Source organism: Liolophura sinensis, chromosome 7, assembly GCF_032854445.1.
Source record: "Liolophura sinensis isolate JHLJ2023 chromosome 7, CUHK_Ljap_v2, whole genome shotgun sequence".
NCBI lineage: Eukaryota > Metazoa > Mollusca > Polyplacophora > Chitonida > Chitonidae > Liolophura > Liolophura sinensis.
Window position 1 is genome coordinate 31,901,985 of NC_088301.1, and position 22,508 is coordinate 31,924,492.

At 38.6% G+C, this 22,508-nt stretch overlaps 1 protein-coding gene across 2 annotated transcripts in view; it reads left to right on the forward strand.

The window, feature by feature from the left end:
• Positions 1-526: 526 nt before the first annotated feature.
• The window catches only part of LOC135470033 (protein EFR3 homolog B-like), a 44,399-nt gene continuing 22,417 nt past the window's right edge, over positions 527-22,508 (forward strand). For both annotated transcript variants that reach the window (XM_064748732.1, XM_064748733.1), the window contains exons 1-9: positions 527-660; positions 2,768-2,844; positions 3,381-3,508; positions 4,800-4,950; positions 5,913-6,034; positions 16,966-17,103; positions 19,939-20,070; positions 21,253-21,331; positions 22,181-22,316. In XM_064748732.1, coding sequence (XP_064604802.1) covers positions 654-660; positions 2,768-2,844; positions 3,381-3,508; positions 4,800-4,950; positions 5,913-6,034; positions 16,966-17,103; positions 19,939-20,070; positions 21,253-21,331; positions 22,181-22,316 — 970 coding nt within the window. In that variant the 5' untranslated portion in view covers positions 527-653. The remainder of the gene's footprint in view (positions 661-2,767; positions 2,845-3,380; positions 3,509-4,799; positions 4,951-5,912; positions 6,035-16,965; positions 17,104-19,938; positions 20,071-21,252; positions 21,332-22,180; positions 22,317-22,508) is intronic.

Sequence of the window (22,508 nt, forward strand, 5' to 3'; positions counted from 1 at the left end):
CAGAAATTGCTAAAGGCATCTCAAATGAGGTTACGTCCTGAACAATGTCAGCTAGATAAGCACTTGAAGCCCTAATGTTTCTACAAACATCAGGACAGTTATTTATTTATTGATTTATTTACTTGATTGGTGTTTTACGCCGTACTCAAGAATATTTCACTTATACGACGGCAGCCAGCATTATGGTGGGAGGAGACCAGGCAGAGCCTGGCAGAAACCCACGACCATCCGCAGGTTGCTGCCAGACCTTCCCATGTACAGTCGGAGAGGAAGCCAGCATGAACTTCAGGACAGTTAGAGAACTAACTATTCAACTTTAAATGGTACCCATATATAGCCTATAGATTGCCCATTACAGTTCCTAAATGCAAGAGGTAATCACGGTATAGTAATGTATACTATTCTTTAGGACGAAAATGTTGAAATTCGATATAAACATTGCATTGAATTACTGGGGATTCGAACCACGGCCAACAGAGTTAGAGGCTATCTTCTCAACAGGTGTCGCTGCTGTCAGCAGTAGTGGTTGTTGTTGTTGCTGGTAGAGGTGGGTGACAGCATTTCGGACAAACAACGAAGGTTTTGCAGCTAAAACCGAGGACACAACTAATGTGAATCACTGAACCAGAGTTGAACACAACTGAGAGTAAAAAATGGCAGGTAAGTACGACGAAGTATCATGGCATAGTCGCAAAAATGAGATTTGCTATTTAATGTTTTGTTGTTGTTGTTGCGATTGGGCAAAAGCCGGCGATAGTCTGATAAAAGCCATCAAGCGAGAGCAGGCTTTTGACCAAACCTAGTTTATGCATTAAACGAATCTTATTTTCTCCTTTGGCAGTGTGTCTCCTGTAGACCAGTGATTGAGCTTCTAACAAATTATGCCCTTTATACAACAAGGCAAGGGCTCTTTGACACTTGCGCAATGTTAGCAGTTTCTGACCGGCTACAGACGACGATTAAAACAGAATATATGTTTTACTGCTGAACTGAACTGATCAAAAAGTGACAGGTCACTTTGCCAGTTGATTAAAACTAGGCCTACATGTACCTGCTCGCCAGTCAGAGGCCTTATCTGTGTATGTTGCACATGTTTGCTTTTGATATAATGTTTGTTAATTCCTTTCTTTCTTTTAGTATAACAACCTTCAACTGAAGATGCATCACCATGGTTTATAACTGTTTTATTATATGCAATGTATCTCTGACCAGGATAATATACTTGTAAAAGTATTTGTATGTACCAACAATAAAGTCATTTATCAGAAATGAACCTAAATACCCCATTTGATGTACTGTAGTCACATTACTATATACCATGGCCAAGTGATAATAATCATGTTTGTGAGTTCAAGTCCAGCCATATGTGAGAAGGTCTGTCAGCAACCTGCGGATGGTCGTGGGTTTCCCCCGGGCTCCTGGAATCAGTGCTCCAAATGTTAAGGGTGGTATTTCAAAACATACTGCTTGTATTAAGCTGAAGATTTGCAGGTGTGTAAAGCAGAGCAACACAAGGAGGATGTACCATCATTGATGGGCTGTGTGTTTATTTATTACCTTATGTATTGAGCTGAAGTTTTGCCTTCATGAGTGTCCTACATTCATGAGTGTCCTACTGGCGAGCTCTTTGGTAGCTTTGCTGTCGTATCCAAGTTGAAAATTAATTTTATGATTGTTTGAATGGGAATCAACGCACATTCCAGTAGTTTAGGTTTTCGGAAGTCACAATGAGAGTTTGGTTCCCGGATTCATGTGGAAAGTTTGGTCTTGCCATTTGCTGTTAACTCTGATCATGAAACTTTCCTACATTAACCTTCTCATTTGAAAACTACATGTTTCTTCTTTCATTATTGAAGATAAATTCTTATTGGTGTATCTGTGGTTTATTGTGAAACTTAGCAGAAAGCGCGCTAGCACAGTATAATGACCCAGGAGCCTCTCACCAATGCGGTCGCTGTGAGTTCCTCTGGCTTCCTCTCTGGCCTTAGGTGGGAAGGTCTTCAACAACCTGTGGATGGACGTGGGTTTCCCCCGGGCTCTGCCCGGTTTCTACCCACCATGATGCTGGCCGCCGTCATATAAGTGAAATATTATTGAGTACGGCGTAAAACACCAATCAAATACATAAATAAATACTAGCAGGATTAAATATGAGATTTTAATGTAACAATGTCCATATTATTGTTAAAGGTGAAAACAATAAATGAAGGTTAATTGTGACAGTCCGTTAAAAACTTGTTCATTCTTTTTGCAGTAAAGTTTTCTTGTGGCTAGCTGAAAAATGAGTTGGACAATTGTAATTATGAACAACTGACTTTAATTCGTCTGTCAGCTTCTCTACCTGATGTTTAGCAGCCAGGCAGCCAAGATGACGACAGGGAGCTGCAAATCTCTGCCATTACATGCAAATATAATTAACTTGCCTGACAACAAGTAATAACTGGGCTCTGATACTGCTTCACATACATAGTACATTTGTAAAACCTAGACCTAGAAGAGTTTGTAATATAGCAGACTGGTCATGCTATAATTGTTTACAAGCGTCATTGGGTGGTTCATCAGGGCCTCCTCTCAGGCTGTACATACAAAGGCATGTTGGCAACTCGGGGATAATTGTGAGTTTCCTTGAGCCGGGTTTCCTTGGAATGCTGGCTGCAGCCATATAAGTGAAATATTCTTGAGTACGGCGTAAAACACCAATCAAATAAATAAATTAATTGTTGCCTGTTACGTCAACAAATCAGCTGATTGTTCCTCTTTGTTGTAGGCTGCTGTGGTTGTTGTAGTGCCATGAAGCCCAGGTACAAGAGGCTTGTAGACAACATATTTCCTGTTAATCCACAGGTAGGTAACGTGTCTACTACAGGTTAGGTGTTTTACTATGACCTTAATACTATTCCATTGTACATGGTCTGGAAAAGACTAGTGCCTACTGTATGGGCATTTGAATAAAATTGCCTCATGGTCTCTGGCACGGATGGTTAAACTGCTGACTCTCTGTGACCCTTGATATTGAGGTCTCGTGTTCAAATCCAGCTCTCGCTGCTTAGGCTGCAGGTTTGGGTCAGCAGATTTGTTTGGTACCTGGATAAAGTCACAAAGGGCCATCACATGAGTGAAAAATTACAGAGGACAGAGTTAAATATCAATCAGATAATCAGTTCTCTGTCCAAGGATTGATTCAGTATCATAGATCAAATATTTATCACTCGTGATGCTTCAGATTGCATACCTGTATATTTGCATATATAAGTATATGTTACAAATGGATGTGGTTTTAAAATTTAACATTGCTAGAAGCCACATGGCATTTTTTAGCCGTAAGGAAGAATGCTGTTTGACATCACAGTTGAACATCTGTTATCATTTTGTGCACTCAGGATGGTCTGGTGAAGAGTAACATGGAAAAGTTGACGTTTTATGCCCTCTCCTCCCCTGAGAAGCTTGACAGAATCGGGGACTACATGGCCCAAAAACTCATCAGAAGCTTGGCAAGAAGAAGACTTGGGTAAGTCATGCTTTAAACAGCTAAGACTGTGAATGCCTCAGCAGACTGGCATTGTGGAACAACAAAAACCTTAGGTTATATGCACATGTGTTTGTACACATACTCATATACTCACATACATATATATATATATATATATATATATATATATATATATATATATATATATATATTGGTATATACATTGAAGACCACTTCGGCAGCCATATGGTTAGAGCGTCTGTCTGGAAGTCAGGACACCAGGGAACAAACCTGGGTCGGGTGATACCAAAGACTTTAGGAGCTTGTTGCTACCACTGTTGGCGCTCAGCACCGAGAAATTGGACTGGTTGACCTGGTGTCAGTATAATGTGAGTGCATGGGTGGGGTGTCATGTCTAGTGTCCTTGTCGTGATACTTCAGTTGCAGCATGCGTCCTGTCAAAACTTTGTGTATGTACAGTATATGGCAAGAGTTTCATTTATTGTTAGATGGCTAGTTGTTCCTATCCAGGCATTGTGTATGTACAATATATGGCAAGTGTTTCTGTCATTGTTAGATGGCTAGTTGTTTCTATCCAGGCCATGTGTATGTACAATATATGACAAGTGTTTCTGTCATTGTTAAATGGCTAGTTGTTTCTATCCAGACGTTGGATATGTACAGTATATGGCAAGTGTTTCATTTATTGTTAGATGGCTAGTTGTTTCTATCCAGGCCATGTGTATGTACAATATATGACAAGTGTTTCTGTCATTGTTAGATGGCTAGTTGTTTCTATCCAAGCCTTGGGTGCCCTAATTCCTCAATCTTTTGCTCCAGCTCATGCGGGCTCATCTCTGGCCGTAAGTTGGAAGGTCTGCCAGCAGTCTGCAGATGGTTGTGGGTTTCCCCCGGGCTCTGCCCGGTTTCCTCCCAAAATTATGCAGGCGGCTGTCGTATAAGGAAAATATTCTTGAGTACAGCATAAAAAACCAATCAAATAAAAAAATAAATCAATCTTTTCGCATATGAAAGAGCAACGTTGAGTGCAAGGTATGAACATTTATTATTAGATTTTGGAGACAAAACTGCATTAGTTGGAAAGGCCAATTTCATCAGTATACACAATAATAATAAAGCCTTCGGAATATGTTTGAGTAAACACCTTGCAAACATGCGGAAAGGTTGAAGAATTACAGCATGTACAATATATGGCAAGTATTTCTGTTAGTTGGCTATGTGTTCTTATCCAAGACTTGTGTATGTGAATTGTACAGCTATTATGTAATCTCAGTCTAATGGCTGTTGTTGCTGTTGTTGTTGTTGGTAGGGTCGTGTTTATAGCTATGGAGGCCCTGGACCAGCTGTTAGTGGCCTGTCATGCTCAGACCATCAATCTGTTTGTGGAGAGTTTTCTCAAGATGGTCCAGAAGCTGCTTGAGTGTGATGAACCTGATCTTCAGTGTTTGGCCACAGCCTCTGTAAGTATTGAAAGAATGCAGAAAATGTCAAACAAGTCTGATTTTTGTGACTGCTGTTGTCACATCATCACATCCCAAGTTAAATCCCCATGTCACTCATGCTAAAGTGCATTCTTAAATATGAGTTATTGTATTAAGAAACACACATGAAACAGCTTATCAAATAGATACCCAAGTTCTGAAGTTGTAAGCTGAGTCCCACAAGAGCAACTATTTTCACTGGCCTTGATTTATCCGTGTATGGAATTGATTGCTGTTTATAGCAGGCTACATTTGTGTTTTTAGTTTTAAAAGAAGAAAACAAGGTGAACACCCAGTGTACTTCAAATAGCGGCATTATAAATGTTACTTTGTGTTTTTTCATCTCATGATAAGTTGTATAGGCCTAGGCCTGCCACAATGGTATATCCTTTATTTATCAAAATAAACCCATTACATGAAGCTAATTTAACCCAAAACAATCTATTCATACTGCTAGTATTAATTTTAAGTGGAAAATTTTCTATTGGTTCATGTCTTGTTGTAAACCATGTTCAGTGACACTTCAAAGTGCAAAGGTTCTGAAAGTTGTAATTTGCACTTATAGAGATACACTCATTTTTTGTTTAGAAAAAATCCTTTCTCAGGGAGGATTCCTGAGGTTTTACTGCATTTCAGACATTTGAGCTGGTCTTACATGAATTTCACATGCTTTCCACCAGTATCATGTACACTCGTGTGTCACATGTGGACAGGTTCATGACTACTCACCAAACGCTGTTATACTCTGGTTTCTCCTTTTTCCTCCACAGATAAATCTAACCGCCACTATATACTTGTAAATTAAACATTCTTTAGTAGTATGTTATACAATAATCTGTCATATGAAAAATGTTAAACATGGTGTAAAACACCAAGCATACATACATATGCACATTATACACTAATCAAATCAAATGAATATTAAATATGTTTTCTTTCAGTTTATCAAATTTGCCAACATTGAGGAAGACACCCCATCCTACCACAGGCGTTATGATTTCTTTGTGTCCAAGTTCAGCTCCATGTGCCACAACGGTCTCAGTAACAAAGATGATAGACGCAGGTGAGCTCCACTTTTGGATTTTGCTTATTCATCTGTTGTCTTCTCAATCTTTGAATCGGCCTTACTGGCTGGATCACATTTTTACACTAGAGGGTTTGTCATGTAGAAAGTCCAAGTTATGTCAATGTTTAGTTTTAGCGGGTGTGTACAAAGTACAGAGCACAATTACATAAGGGGATATTCCATCGTTGATATTATGTGTGCATATTAAATAATATAAATTACCAAATTCCTGACCTTGTGTATTGTGTATTAGAGTTAAACAAAATTTTAGGGATAGTATATCAAAAAGTACTGCATGTATTGACCTGAAATTTTACATGCGTATAAAGCACAATAACAAAAGGGGGATGTTCCATCTCTGATTCTCTGCGAGCATATTACTTATCGTAAATTAACAAATTCACGATTTCAGTACTTTATGTATTGAACTGAAGTGATGCATTCATGCATCTCCTACAGGCAAGCTCTACCAAATGTAAGATGCAAAATATTAAAGGCTTAACGAACATGGTGTAGAATTCTTAAGTCTGATATTATATATGATTTTTTTTTTTGTTCAAATTTCCAGGATTGAGCCATAGCTAATTTGTTTGCATGTATACAGTATTAGGTTTCATATTTGGGGACAACTAGTCTCACAGTTTTTACTACATCTTCACAAATCTCAGTGAACATGCTGAACATGCTCTGTGGACCTCTTATTAAATCTGAGACGATACATGATTTTTGTTTCAAATTTCCTGGGTTTGATCTTGGCTAATTTCTGCACATGTACACTAGTTGTAGGGTAAAAATTTTCATATTTGGACCAACTAGTTTCACAGTTTTCGTTACATCTTTACAAGACTTAATGGACATGATGAACATACTTTAAAGATGTAGACCTCTTTAATTCTGAGGTAATTTATGTGCATTTTTTTTTAATTATCAAGGGTTTCATCTAGCCAGTTTCATTACATGTTGACCTATGGTAAGCTTTTACATGTATGGTTGGTGCAGATTTCAAGAAATTGCACCATGATCTATTTGTATTCCAAGTAAAGTATGTACTCTGTGACACCAATGACTTTGCCATTATTCAAGATCTGTTTAGTGATGGTAGTAATGTAAAACCATTCTCAGATCTACTCTGGCATCTTTAGTGACATGTACTTTGAGCTTAGGTATACATGTAAGGCATTTCAACTGATGAAGGATCCGTTGTGATGACTTAGAATAGTCCTCGGAGTGTGCAAGGCAATCTTAAGGTCACATGATCATGAAACATCAATTAAGAAACTTGTGACAGAAAATATGTGAAAAGAGATTTCATTGCATAAACTAAGGACTAGCGTGTAACGGGAATGAACTAGCTGTCAAATTGAATACTGTCAAGGGATCTTCTGTGGCAATGTGAAAAAGAACCATTGATGTTGTGAAGAGGTGTTTGGGGAGTGTGCTTCAGTCAGTGGATAACATGAATTCTAAGGCAAGATTTATGCTCCCTGAATGATTCAGCTTTGATCTCATTTCTGCCATCATAAATGCAGCTGCTGGTTACATCTAGCTAATGACTAGTTTCTTGCTGTGTTGAGTTGTGTGAGTGAGGTAATCGTAATGAATGGCATGGTCCACTTGGTTGGTTGCAAAGAGACTTAATTATTTTTAGCTATGTTTTTACCCAATCTGATTTGTGATGGTGTAAAGCTTTAAACCAAAATGAAAGTTATCTGATCGCCTGGCTCTGTATTTTGATTAACAGATATACCAGGTGTACATATAGTATGACAACAACTTTCCATTGAACATACTTGTGCCGTGCAAATGACGGCATGAGTTTGGTCGTATGGGTTAGGATGTTTCATACACTAGTTCACTGATAAGGATGCCATGCTATATTTTATCATTTTTTGGTGTCGAGAATCATTGTATGCAGTATTCAGAAAAACTTCCAACAGCATTTTCTTTATTAGTTAATCTTTGAAGAGACGTTTAAAGATCTTCAGTCGCTCTGTATATTGTAAATCAGGATGCCTAGGTATGTTATAGTGTTCCAGACAGGAGGCGATGTATGGGTACTTGATGCCCATCCCTTTTTTATTCATTTTGCCCTGATCCTTCAACCTCTTCAATCCGCCTCTACAACCAATTTTGCAACATTTCTGAGAGAGGTATTCGGTGTAGAGAAATACTTTGCACAGTTTTTATGAAGCTTGTATCTTATATTATATTAGCGTTATTTTCATAACAATTGTATACATAAATTCTACTGACTAAATGTGCTGTAGAGGTCAACAAAGATTTACAATAATTCTTTGTCTCACCTCCAAGAAATTTTCACTTATAAAATGGCAGTGTTTTTACTCATGGGGGAACCTAGCGTAACACCAGTCTTTGGCAAATTATTGACAAACTCACAAATATGTATACCATTTTGATGGGAGACCGTGCAGATAGCCATACAAGCATCATGGACCCTGTAATATTTTCACCAAGGCTTCACAATCAGTCGGGCAAAGGATACATTTTGAATAAATGCAGGTTATAAAACCCTTATTCTGCATGTCACATTTGACCATACCTGACTCAAGTGTTAAAATTACCCTATTTTTTCTAAAATTTGGGACACCTGGTCTGCTCATTTTAGCCAGTATATATGTAATTTTAGTAGGAATGTTGAGTTTCTTTTTTGTCACATGGTTAAACCATCTACTGAACAACATACTCATTTCTTTACTGTTCCAAAAGGCTGGTAGAGTAATGTATTATTCTACTTTCAACACTACTAATATCTGTCAAAAATTTTAGAAGAATTATGGTATATGACATGAACAGTGTGGGTTTTACTAAGGTCTCCAGATTGGAGTTTTTACCAAAGGCTGGGCATATTTCATCAAAGTTCAGCTCTGTGTATATGGCTGCCTGCATGCTAATAATCAAAGTACACTTTCTTGCATGAAAATGGATTAGCTTTTTGATAACACAGGTTTTAGCATCAATAATAGTTAATGATAAGGCTATTTTTACCATGCTAATCTTGTCTTGTCTATGAAGTAACAGTTTCTAACATTCAGAGAAGAGGATTTTACATGCATTATGGTTATTACATTTGAACCCTAATTCGACATTGGGTGTTCAGTGTCCTAAGCCCAATTGCACGAAGCTCTTTTAGCATTTACATCCATGTAATTACCATGCCAGCCAGAACTGGAAGCATTAAGCCTTTACAGAATGCTCGTAATGCTGTTAAAGAAGTCTTCATTCGATGACATGCTCGTAATACTATTAAGGAAGTCTTCATTCCAGATGAACGTTTCTGCACTATTCCGTCTATTCTGTTTTAAGGTGTTAAACTTTAAGGGTGGGTTTGGAAATAGTGTTTCATGTAGGTCTTTTTTATACAGGTGTGTAAAGCACAATGACCTGAGGGGAAAGTTCCATCATTAAAGCCAATGATGTTTGTTGTTATTAAATATTTAATACCATAAATTACAAAATTAAGACTTAATCTTTCTTTTGTATTATAACAATATTTTTATGGTAAATGCAGGTGTACATGTATTTTTCTGTAAAAAAAAACAATTTTCTCCTATTAACAAGATTAACAGTGATCTGAAATCACCTGGTTTATCCTGGCTGCAGGGTGTGGGGAAGGAGGGTAAATTGGACAGACCTTTATTCTGTACATGTATGGAATAGGTTGCTATTTAAAGAATTTTTTTCACTTATTTATTTATTTATTTGTTTTTGTTGTTTATTCTGACAGTTGAAAATGATGAGGATTGTAAAGAAATTGTGGCTTTGAGAGAAACTTTTCTCTGAGTTTTAAACTTTTAACTTTTAAAATCACTTCTATCAAACTCTGAATAAAATTGTTAGTGGTGGATGTTTCTTTGAAGTGTCTTTCAGGTTATGCCCAATGGATATATTTTTTATTATTTGTTAACATATGACTTACCATATAGATGATGGAAGTTTAGCATACGTGCGCATGCATATCACTTTTTGTAGCCGACAAATCTACAGTAATACAAATTCATTTTTAAATGATCGTGTATTCCAGTGGTTCTGAAGCGCTCCACATATATGACTTTAACCGTCCATACTTAATGCTGCAACAGAATCAGTGAGAAATGAATTTAAGTCCACTGCCTCATATGTCAGGGGCTGATCAATTATGGCCAAACCAACACTTTAGTTAACTGAGCCAGCAAGGCCTAGGGCTTTTTTAGTGTCACCAGCTAGTACAGGCTAACCATCATATGAACCATAAAAGTGAATAGTTATTCTCGCCAGCACTGTGCAATGACCGAGGAGCCTCTCACCAATGCTGTGGCTGTGAATTCAAATCCAGCTTATGCTGGCTTCCTCTCCAGCCATGAGTGGGAAGATCTGACAGCAACTTGCAGATGGTGATGGGTTCCCTTGGGCTCCTCCTGGTTTCCTCCCTCCACAACGCTGGCTGTCGTTGTATGAGTGATATATTCTTGAGTACGGTGTAAAACACCAGTCAGATAAATAAAGAAATCCAGTTATTCTCAAACATCATTTATTGTCAAAAGAAACAGCCATTAAATTTACAACAGATTATTTGATGAAATAAGTAAATAGAATGCTTGTATATTAGTAGACCTTCCTGATGATAGTCGTATAAAGCCAAATATTAAAACAAAAATACTTTGCTTGTCATTTCATGGGGTTTTGACTTTGAAAACATTATTTGTGTGTTAACCTTTTTCGGCTACTTGTAATTTGATGAAAGCGTTCCAGGTATTTTATACCAATTTAAGGTTACATGATTTAAGGTTACATGATTTATTCTTGCTACAAAATCTACCTAACCTTTTTATGTATCTACCTAACCTTTTTATGTGTTAAGGTGAAAACTACTACCAGGAGGTCGTGTAAAAGGCTTAAAAACCCTAACAGTCTTTGTATCTGTTACATGTTTTAAGCAGCTTGAAATAACCAGTAATACCACAACTGAATCAGTGGCTTAGGGCAGACTAGCTGTTTAGTAGCCTTGTAGTATTGGGCAATGACAGATTTTTTTGACGAAAATAGCCACATTATCGTATTATGTTTGCGCACGAGGAACTCTTAAGAAAACCTAACTCCATTATGTGATCTGCCTGCGGGTTGACAGGGACAGTGACTAGAGTCCATAGGGCCTCCGTGGCCGTGGTAGTTAACAATCCAGTGAGGAGCAGTTGCCCAGGAGCTTCTCACCTTGAGGTCGCTGTGAGTTCTTCTAGCTCATACTGGCTTCCTCTCCCTCCACACGTGAGAAGGTCTGCCAGCAACCTGCGGATAATTGTGAGTTTCCCCCGGGCTCTGCCCGGTTTCCTCCCACCATAATGCTGGCAGCCATCATATAAGTGAAATATTCTTGAGTACAGCATAAAACACCAATCAAATAAATCCAATAAATAGATGTTGTTTATTGACTGCTGATGAACAGTGTTATTTACAAAGCTTATTTGCTGCAGCAGCTTGTCTTGCAGTTCTTCTGCTCAAAACAAAATCTATATCACCTAAATTTTGTTTTAAGCAGCATCCCACTTTTTGTCCGTTGAATGTTTTTTGTGGAACAAATCTTGTGCTGACACAACGCATATTAGAGGTTGACAGTGGAATGCATCTACTTTAATTTGTGAAAGTTTCTCTACCCTACGTGTATCCATCGTTTCAAGCATACATTATTTAAAAACTATTTGCCTGTTCTAGAAATCCGTATTTTTATTTCACATTTATTTGCTCTTACTAGTAAACATGTAAATGTCTGGTTAAAGTGTTAAAACAAAACATACCACCAGACCAAAAGCATACACATGTATGGAAAGCTAACGAATTCCATATAAAGTTTAAAAAGCAAACGTTTTTGCTTTTATGATGTTGCGTATTACAGATATCGCAGTTCAAAGTAAGGAAAATCATGCACATTGAGAAAATGGAAGACACGGCAGTGTTATCAGTTTTAACCAATCAGGTGCAAGTTATTTCTATAACCCTCTAAGGTAGCTGTTCCTGCTAACCTTACCTGGATTGATTTATGTCTTATTTCCTCCTTTTCGACATTTATATGGCTGCATTGTTAAAAATTTTTCAACCTGTTACAAATTTCATGTTCCCCTAACACTTCTAATTCAAATTTGTTAAAGATGAGTTTTTTTGTATTTTGTAGTTAAACAAAGAAGCTTGCATGCTCAATGTACAGTAATAGCTTGACTAGCTTGTACACAGTGTACATGTACCTCAACTGATCGGCTCACACACAACTGTATCTGAGCAGGAAGCAATATTTGACTTTATAAACATTGACCTTTAAATGACCTTTTACCTCGATTAACAGGGCAAGGCTAAAATTCTGAAAACATTTGTACTCAACAATACATGAATTTTGAAATACTAAATGGTATCTCTTTCATATAAACAACGTAATTTGGTAGCAAAATTGTTTGGCATTCACTGTAGTTTTGTGGGACAGTGATTGCAAAAGTAGCCAATTTTGACCTCTAAATATGTCGAGGTCAAGAACAGATTAGTTTGTGAGTTACATACGTGATGTGTTTACTTAACATAGAGATTATACCTTCTGGGATTTCAATAGAAAGCTGTGTGTGAATTTACAGCTGTGTACATGTATTGACATTTGTTAACACTAGCTGTTATTGTATACATTCTCATGAAGTTTTGGGCCTGACTTATACAAGATGTGTGGCACACTGTCTAAGTCTCATTCGTCTGAAACATTGCTTATCTATTTTTGGCCTCAATTTTTTATTTTTGTTTGAAAGGCCTAGAGAATAAATATGGTTGTATATAACTTTGATGTTATGTGAGGTGCTGTCTTTCAGCCAAACTAAGTTTATTACTTTATGCATAATGCTTGGTTCTTAAAGAAGAAGATCGGGGTTAAGTCTTATGTTCCACAACAATGTTGAGGAGTTCCCTCATGATTTATCAGCTGGAAGCAGCTGACATGAGACTTCACTTGTGAATGAGGAGCGTACTTTGTTTTTGATGGTGTGAGGATTATTTGTAGCTGCTACAAGCAGCAGTACAGCACCACTCTGTTGGTTGGCTGGTCAATTTTGTGGACATCCTACATATATGTTTTAACATGAACTATTTGCATGTACTTAAGGGGACATGAACAAGACCTCTAAAGGGGAGATAAAAAAATTAGACCAAAAAATGGCCACATTTTTGTGCATATTTTTCCTTCAGTGGTCCGGTAAGTCATCTCAGTGAAACAGCACTAGATAAAAGAGCGGTGGAAATCCGTCCTGCAACAAGGAGATACATTATATACCACTGTATGTTTGAAAGAAGATCCTGAGACAACACCGACTTTTTGTGGGGTGTTGCAGCAATTGCAACATGCTTAGGGTTTGTGCTCCTAACTTTATCCATATATGAGATTTTCTGGTTAGAGGATCTTCTGGGTGAAGATATGGTAATGAGTGGAGGATGTTTATGTAAGTTGCTTCAGGCACTGGCCAGTGATGAGATATGGATGTGGTTAAGATGGTATTTGGGGAGAAAATCAATGAGGCTTCCTTATTAAGGCCTTCTGCTGGGGGGCACAGATTGTAAGGAGCTCTTCTGCAAGGTCAGACCAAGAACCCACAGTCACACTGGATGTCAGGTCTTAAGGTGGGGGCCGGTGAGCAGTGTTGGGGGGGGGGGGGAGGATTGGGTATGGAGGAGAATATGTATATGTGTCCAGCATGTCAAATACAGGAGTCGTGGACTGGAACTACTGATGTACTCTTCAGCCTAAGCTGTACGTGCCCCACTGCTCCTGCTATTAGCTAGAAAATATTTGAAAGTCTGTATCCGTTCTCAAACATGATCAATGTCTTGTGGGAGCACAGGGGAATTTCCAAAACAGCCAGTAGACACACACTCTCAAACGCAAAGATATTGTCAGCAATCAGTGTAGGTTCATGGGTTGTCATTGACTTGCTGGTAATTGCTCCAGTCTCGCTGCCATTATGCTTTATGGCATAGTGGTTAGTGTGTGGTTGCAGCACAATGACTCAGGAGCCTATCAACAATGTGATTGCTGTGGGTTCAAATCCAACTGATGCTGGCTTCCTCTTTGGCCTCAGATGGGCAGATCTGCCAGAAACCTATGCATAATCATGGGTTTCCCTTAGGCTCTGCCCGATTTCGAACCATCATAATGCTGGCTGCTATGGTATAATTTCAATATTCTTCAGTGCAGCTGAAAACACCAATTCAGATATCTAGCCCCTAAGCTGTTGACCAGTTTGGTTGTGCAGTTATAATTCAGCTATGGTAGGTGGTGGTTGCAGTCTTTAATACCTGATGAGGTTTGTTGGGTACCAGGTTAGGCGTGGTGTTTTTCTTTTGGGCAGTACCTGGCTAACACCACCACTAACCCTGATATAAAAGAAATACCAGGTAGCAGAAATGAGATAGATAATAGACTTTACTGTAAACCATTATTCAGTTTGAGTACTGAAACTGATTATTTTGGAAGTTTCGGTAAAGAGGATTTTCTGTTCGGATTGTTTGTTTCTTGTATTTATTTATTTAATTGGAGTTTCATGCCGTACTCAAGAATATTTCACTTATACGATGGCAGCCAGCATTATGGTGGGACAAAACCCTGGGAAAGCCATGACCATCCGCAGGTTGCTGTCAGACCTTCCCACTTACAGGTGGAGAGGAAGCCAGCATGAGCATGGACTCAGTGGCTGCATTGGTGAGAGGCATCTGGTTCATTGCGCCATTCTGGCATTCTAACCACCTCAGCCACACAGGCCCCTGTTTGTTTCTTGTAAGACAAGAATAAAAATTTCAACCAAAATAAGAAATTGGATGACTGTATTTGACCTAAAATGTTGCTCATCACTGAGTTACTCATTTTGTCTGACTTGTATCATAGAATTCAAAGGTAAATGAGGCTTGTTCGGAAGGTAGGATGATAACTTACTTGCTAAATGTAAGGTCCAGCAAGAAAAGTAATGCTGTATTTCACCTGAAGTTTAGTATTTAAAAATGCACTTTGAGAAGCACACAAGGGCCTTAAAATCATACTTTTCATGCCAACACCTACATTTTTCTGATGAGAAATTAATCAAACTAACCAAAAACTTGTAAGTGGCCATGTATACATGTAAGGTGGTTGAATCAGTCAGAATCAAGAAAAATGTATCCCTTGAAAAGAGCTAAACTTTAGGTGAAGTACAGTATGTAGTATTTTGTACTGTATATGGTGTGTATTTAAGCTGTTCTGTTGGAACAGTGCGAGTTACACTGTACACATGTATATAACAGTGGTACTGGGAAATATTTGACCATAAACATGTGCTGTTCACATTAATTTAGTGTATTTTTGTCTGTATTGGGAGCATCTCATTTATCCATGGCCCAGAGTGTTGTGCAGATCACTATTTATGGATCAGTAATATTCACTCACGTCCGCCACCCATCAAGTTTTCCCTGAACCAAGTATTGGTAATGAGTGGCCCAGTAACATTACAGCAGAGCCTGTCTCCCCGACCTATAGATATGATACAGTGTCTAGGTGCCGATGACCTGTCACTACCCAAATTCCTCAGTCTTTTCAGTGTGCATTTTTAATTTGATATTGGAAACAAAACTACATCAGTTGGATTGGCCAATTTCAGGGCTTCAGAAAAAAAGTGTAAATTTATCAGTCTACACAGAATAATGCTTTAAATTCAGAATATATGAACACTGTGCAAACATGTGAAAAGGTTGTAGAATTACTGTAGTCACATCTTTGTTATTAGAGTGTAGCTTGTTGTGGTAAGTGTAAGGTGCACAATTTAGTGTGATTCCGCACACCACTAAGCTTAGTCCACGAGCTATGGACATAACCCTGTTAAGGAGAGTGCAGTGTATGGTTTGTCCATTACACTATTAAGAATATCAGAGTGATTCTCCATGCCAAGCCATTCAGCAAATGGATGGCATGAGTTTGTGTGTGGCTGTATTGGAATGAGGGTTGAGCCAGCTGTTTGGTCGGAATTGGCATGTCAGTCACCTTGGACTGCTGTGCGGCTCTGCCAGCCTTCCTGTGCTTATCTCACCAGGTTTCAACTTCAGATTTATTGATGTGATTATTCTGGCTGGCAGACACAGGACACACAAGTGTTGTACCTATACACAGGATCTCAGGGGAGTCAACCTTATCCTAGCAGGGGAATCAGCACACAGGCACTCCATGCTGATTGTGTAATGTGGCCGTGTCTTTCTCACCTGGCTTTACATTGATACTGTAGCCAAGGCCTATTGCCAGGGCACTTTAGGTCCCATCAGCCACTGGGCAATGCCTAATAAGGACTGGCTCTGTTTGGCTGTTACATGCAGGAAAGATACCCATTGATGTATGAGGTACTGTAGCCCAGCAGGTGTATCTCTGTATTCCAGGCTATCGGGCTGCATTGGAAGAAACCACGTTTTCGTATTGGAAATATGACACTAGTACATGGAGTATGTAGTGGGATCTGTGTAAACTGTGATGTATGGATTTAATCGCTGTGCACTTAAACGGCCATGTTAAATACGTGTGCACTTTTACATAGCTTTGATATGCATTGACAGTTTGTACATGTGTCTGCCCAGTTCCCATCTTTGTCACAGGAAACTTACTGGTACTCCAAGACAGAATTTACACTGAGATATAGTGTGCTATAAAGTGAAGTGTGTAGACTCATTTAGCATATCTTCTGACAGTAGGGTAGCTGGCTCATTGACTCCCATGGTATTATAAAAGTGACTGGAGTATTGACCAGTTCAAGTCACACCGGATTTGCCTGGGGATTAGTGACTGTACATGGTCAAACTATTTACTGTCTATCAGGTTAGCATCATTGTGTTGACTGCCGTAGTTCGGGTGGCAGGATGCTGATCAAATTGCTCTCATCAATCTGCTGCTCTCGCCGTAGGGTGCGGACCTCGGGGCTGAGAGGCTTACAGGGTGTGGTGCGGAAGACGGTCAGCGATGACCTCCAGGTCAACATTTGGGACTCCATGCACATGGATAAGATAGTGCCATCTCTGCTCTACAACATGCATGATCCAAGGTAAACTACCATTCATTCCTTCATTCATTTCTCTACTTATTTGTTGCTGTTGTTTTGTGTTTTGTATTTTTTTTGCTTCCTTACTCAAAGATTCAGCTGAATCCTCTAAAACTGCATTATGTTCTTTCTTATTATCTGTTCATCATGTTTTTTACAATTTTTTAATTGTTCAAAAGCATTGTGTTATCTCAGTATATACTTCAAATTTAGAGCTTCAAAAGCAAACAAAAAGAAATACAGTATTAAGCATTTTATTCTAGGAATACTTTAGTCAGCTGTTATACATGTACATGTAACATTGTCTCTTGACTGACTGTAGAATTAGCTGGTTTTCCTGTAGCTTAATTACAGTACCTATACACCACATGTTAATCAATACTTGTGCCTGTATTTGCATGCAATGTGTGTAGACTGTACACAGTTCTTATACAAAGATTTAGATTGCAGCAGACCAATTATGCAGATTGCATGATTTTTGTTTTCACAAGACAATAATACTAATATGTTTAGAGATCACTATCTTGTCATGTTAAAATGTCCAAATTTTATGTTGGGGCCGGGAAGGGGGGATTATTTATGAATGATTTATTTGTATTGATCATTGTCGTCATAAATGTCCAATATAATATTGCTGGCTTAAAATTGTTATAAGAATTGATTTTAAAGGTTACTTTTTGATATTTAGCAAAAGATTGAGCTTGTTGAGGTTTTGCTGTTTATTACTTATACATCAGTGAAAACTCAGTATTTCCTTGACTGATAAAAATGATATCTTCACTAGTTAGATATCGCTTTTGTTGTTACATTTTGCTATTACACTGCTGGAGACCTTGACCCATGACCACAGTTGACAAGGCCGTGCCCTTCCGCATAATATATGGTTCACCAGAAAAGCAGTAGAATTTCTTCATATGCTTAATTTACGTAAATACCTACCCATTAGCATTAAGCACCTTCGTAGAATGTATCATTACTTACAGATAGCGCTTAAAACTGTAAAAAGGTTTTGGGAGCGCAGACGTGAACGAAATTGCAGCGCGTATGAATGGAATCAGAAATACGATGAAGATGGCACATTGCTTATTTTTTTCACGGATGCAACAGATAAACGAATATGCATTTATATACATGAGGAGTAAATGTCAGGATATAAATAATAAATTTGTGGGTTATCATTTCCACCTCTCACTCGAACAATATTTGTGGTATTCAACCTTCACTGTGCAATATCCTCTGTATTGCAGCCTAGGAATCGTATATATGGCTGATAACTTACATGTGTACAAAAGGCAGGTGCATGTCATGGGTACCAAGTCATGGGTACCAAGTCATTAGATATCCATCATATAGCTGTCTGTATGAACTCTTATGAATCTCATTGCCTTATGGCCCTGTAACCCTCATATCATTACAAAATATCTAGAAAGTTGACTTAGAAAGTTTTGTTAATTTTGTGGTCCAGATGTTTTGCCCATAACTACAGTCCTGGAAAAAAGTTTGGAATATTGTTTTCACTGATGATAGCATTTACCAGAAACACTTTTGTGCGCCTTACATTGAATGCACACATTCTTGTTTGGGTGGAAAATGTAGTGGATTATGTCCCCTTTCAGCTCATACACACCATTATTGCTTGTGTCACCTGAGCAAAATTACGCTTATCCTGGGCGCGGGAACGCCTGAACTGGCAGGTGGGACACTGGCGACACGTGATATTCAGTGATGAATCTCGTTTTGTCGTCTACCGGGAAGATGGCCGTGTGATGGTGCGTCGTCAGGCTCACGAGGCTCTGAACGAAGATTGCATCATGCCCAGAGTCCAAGGCGGGGGCGGTGGGGTCACCGTCTGGGGTGCTTTTCATAGCACTGGGAAATGCGACCTGCGCGTCTTGGATGGACACATGAACCAGCACCAATATCAACGGATTCTGGAAACGATAATGCTCCCATTTGCTCGGCAACAATTCAGGGCAATCTTTGTGTATCAGGACGACAACGCCACGCCGCACCGGACCGAACTGATACGGAATTTTTCTGGAACAGAAGGGTGTTGAGCACATGCAGTGGCCAGCCATTTCACCGGATATGAACCCAATTGAGAACTTGTGGGCGGAAGTTTCCCGTGGGTTGAATAACCTGGATGAAGCCCCAACGAACGTGGCTGAACTAACTCGTGCTGTGCTCACTTGCTGGAGAGATATACCGGAAGAAACTTTGACTTCCTTAGTTGCCAGTATGCCAAGATGTGTGCGCGCATTGTACAATGCGAGGGGTGGGCACACCAAGTACTAAATTAATTTTCTGTATTGTTAGTGTTTTTGCATATTTAACTTACCAAGTATTGTAGACATATTTCCAATCGAATAAAAGTTACAGCTCGTAATAAAATACATGGGTTTCACTGAATTTCTGCACTTGTTTGGGGCGCTTTCAGAATATCGTGAAAAACTCGTCTCCTATAACATTTAGAAATGTTTTGGTTTGAGGAAACTATTGATAATGCATCATAGAGACTAGTCCAAGTGAAACCAATCGACAGATTATTGACCTGAACGCAACGAACCAGGCTCTTCGTGGAGATGGTGTGAAATTCACCAATATTCCAAACTTTTTTCCAGGACTGTAAGTTTCTCATTTTGCAGGATTTGGAGAGTTTTATTTTTCTTAGAAAGGTGTTCTGAGGTTAGTTTGAAAGTTAGGATGATATCCTGCTGGGAAAATGTAAGTTTTAGCACCAAACTTGATGTTTTAGGACATATATTTGCCACTGAAAGGGCACACTGTTGGGCGTGTTTTTAAGGCAGTAGTTGACCCGCTGATAATGTTTTGTTTTAGTTTCGGCACAGTGGACCCAGAGAGCCCCAAGGACGAGGACCACCCCTCATACGTGGCAGAAACCGTGTTCAGAGACCTGATTTGTCGAGCCTCATATGGAAACATCAAACCTCTACTCAAGCCTATCCTCATGTAAGTACTAAACAGACACTCAACTATCATCAATTAACTGAGAGTAAAAAACATTACCCCAACTCCTCCACCTTTTGCATATGAAAGAGCAACTTTCAGTGCAGTTTATGCACATTTTTAGTTGTTTAGTACGGCGTAAAACACCAATCAAATAAATAAATAAATAAAATACTATAAATTTGGTACAAGGCCTAAAAGTTTGGTCATGACTAAATGGTCCACATTTTGTCTGATTCTTAAGAATTCTATTATTGCGGGAAAGGCGTTTGAGGTTTGTTTGGATGATATATTACATTGTCAAAAGTAATATATTAAAACATTTATATGCTTCCAAAAAATTTTGCAAGTGATAATTTAGGTCGTTTACCATATTTTCAGTAGTAAAATAAAAACTAATACAAAAACAAAGCCAATCATGCAAACGAATTAACCTACTAATGACAGGTCAGTTGTGAAGTACAGTGCTGTACTCGCTTGTACAGATCAGATCCTGTAAATCTCATCTTCGTCATGTAAGTAGCATTACATAGCTATTAATGTAGCCATGAAATCAGTTGGATTGTATCACTTGACCATCGCGCAATTATTGGATGCCAGAGAGCAGAATTTTTTTTCATATGGTACGGTAGGCTAAAAGCATAATATAGAGGGGTGCTGCAGTGTTTATCGTTTGCTCTCCACGTTTATCTAAACATTCATGAGAAAATTTTGACAGATGAACAAATTTCATTATGTGTTCATTTTAAAATTTCCTCAAAATACTAAAGTGAAGATGAATAGGAAGGAATATTCAAGGGCTGGATATAGAGTTCCCAGACGAGAACAGGAAGATCAAAATACATCCTCCTGGCCAGCTGAATCTGTATGTGAGTCTACAATTGTTATTTATGCGGGAGGTGAAAGTCCTTGGACCGTCCTAGGTGAAAGTCCTTGGACAGTCCTTGAGCTATATCATAAAGAGGTCATTATGAAGTGTTTGTACATTATGGGGTAGTATTGTACTCATCGTGTGGTGTTGGAAATCTGCATTGGATTAATACGGATTTTCAACACACATGGACCATTAGAATACCACTCCATCATGTACAAAATCTTTCGCAATAACCTAATAATCTTGCAACATAAATCACAAGATAATGCATTTATATGGTCATTTAATCATTTCGTATATTTTATTTGCAGGCACTTCGATAATCATAGCCTCTGGGTTCCCAACAATTTTGCTGTTAAAATCTTCACCATCATAATGTTCTCTGTACAGGTAGGTATGAAGGTGGCCACCTTTCCACAAAGTAATTTTGGACTTAAATGTTTTAAAGTTCAGGATAATGTGTACAGTATTGTTCAGTAAGCTGAAATCGTGATAGTTTTGCCTTGATTTAGCATTTGCTAGGCTTACCCGTTTTAACTCCACAATTAACCGTTGGATTTGGGAACACTTCGTTAATCAAATTTAGAGCAACTTTTTCCATATATGACATTGCTTTAGTTAATGCACCATAAGGCGACATCATGTACGAGAAGAGTTATGAAAAACTGATTTACAAAGTTTTGTGAAAGTGGGCCCAAAATTAAAATTTTGATTAAAAGTCAAAATCAGCTGTGTGGAATTGGCTGCTTGTACTCCTGATCTGTGTTATATCCATCACATGTCAGTTATGTAATAGCTCCATTTAAATGTTGAACATTTCATAGCACATACAGGTACATTAATATACAACGGATAGTACAAGCCTCGGAAACTTTGTGGCCTGGTGGTTAGCTTGTTAGAGTAACATAATTACCCAGAAGCCTCTAACCATGACCACCATGAGCCTTCCAGCAGTCTGTGGATGTTTCTGGGTTTTTCGAGCCCAGTTTTGTCACACCATAATGCTGGATGGGGTCACATAAGTGAAATATTCTTGAGTACGGCTTAAAACTCCAATCAGATAAATAAACAATCCTTTTGAGGTTTTATTCCCTTTTTAATGGTGAAAATAGTTTTTGATATAGTTTGGTTGATAAAAGATGCGTAAAGTAGCTAACAATGACTCAACAATGAGCTTCAACATTGTTTTAGAGTTTCATTTTCTTTTAATTATGTACAGGTATTGTGTTTTTTCTTCAGCCCCAGTATGGTCACTTGGTGATACAAAGTATCATGTCCCACCTGGATACCCATGCCAAAAGTGACTCCAATATCAAGATCAGCATTGTGGAGGTGTTGTATGAGACAGTGCTGATAGCTGCTGGTGGATCAGTGGGTGAGTATTAGACACTCCTGTATCAAGATCAGTATTGTGGAGGTGTTGTATGAAACAGTGCTGATAGCTGCTGGTGGATCAGTGGGTGAGTATTAGACGCTCCTGTATCAAGATCAGTATTGTGGAGGTGTTGTATGAGACAGTGCTGATAGCTGCTGGTGGATCGGTGGGTGAGTATTAGACACTCCTGTA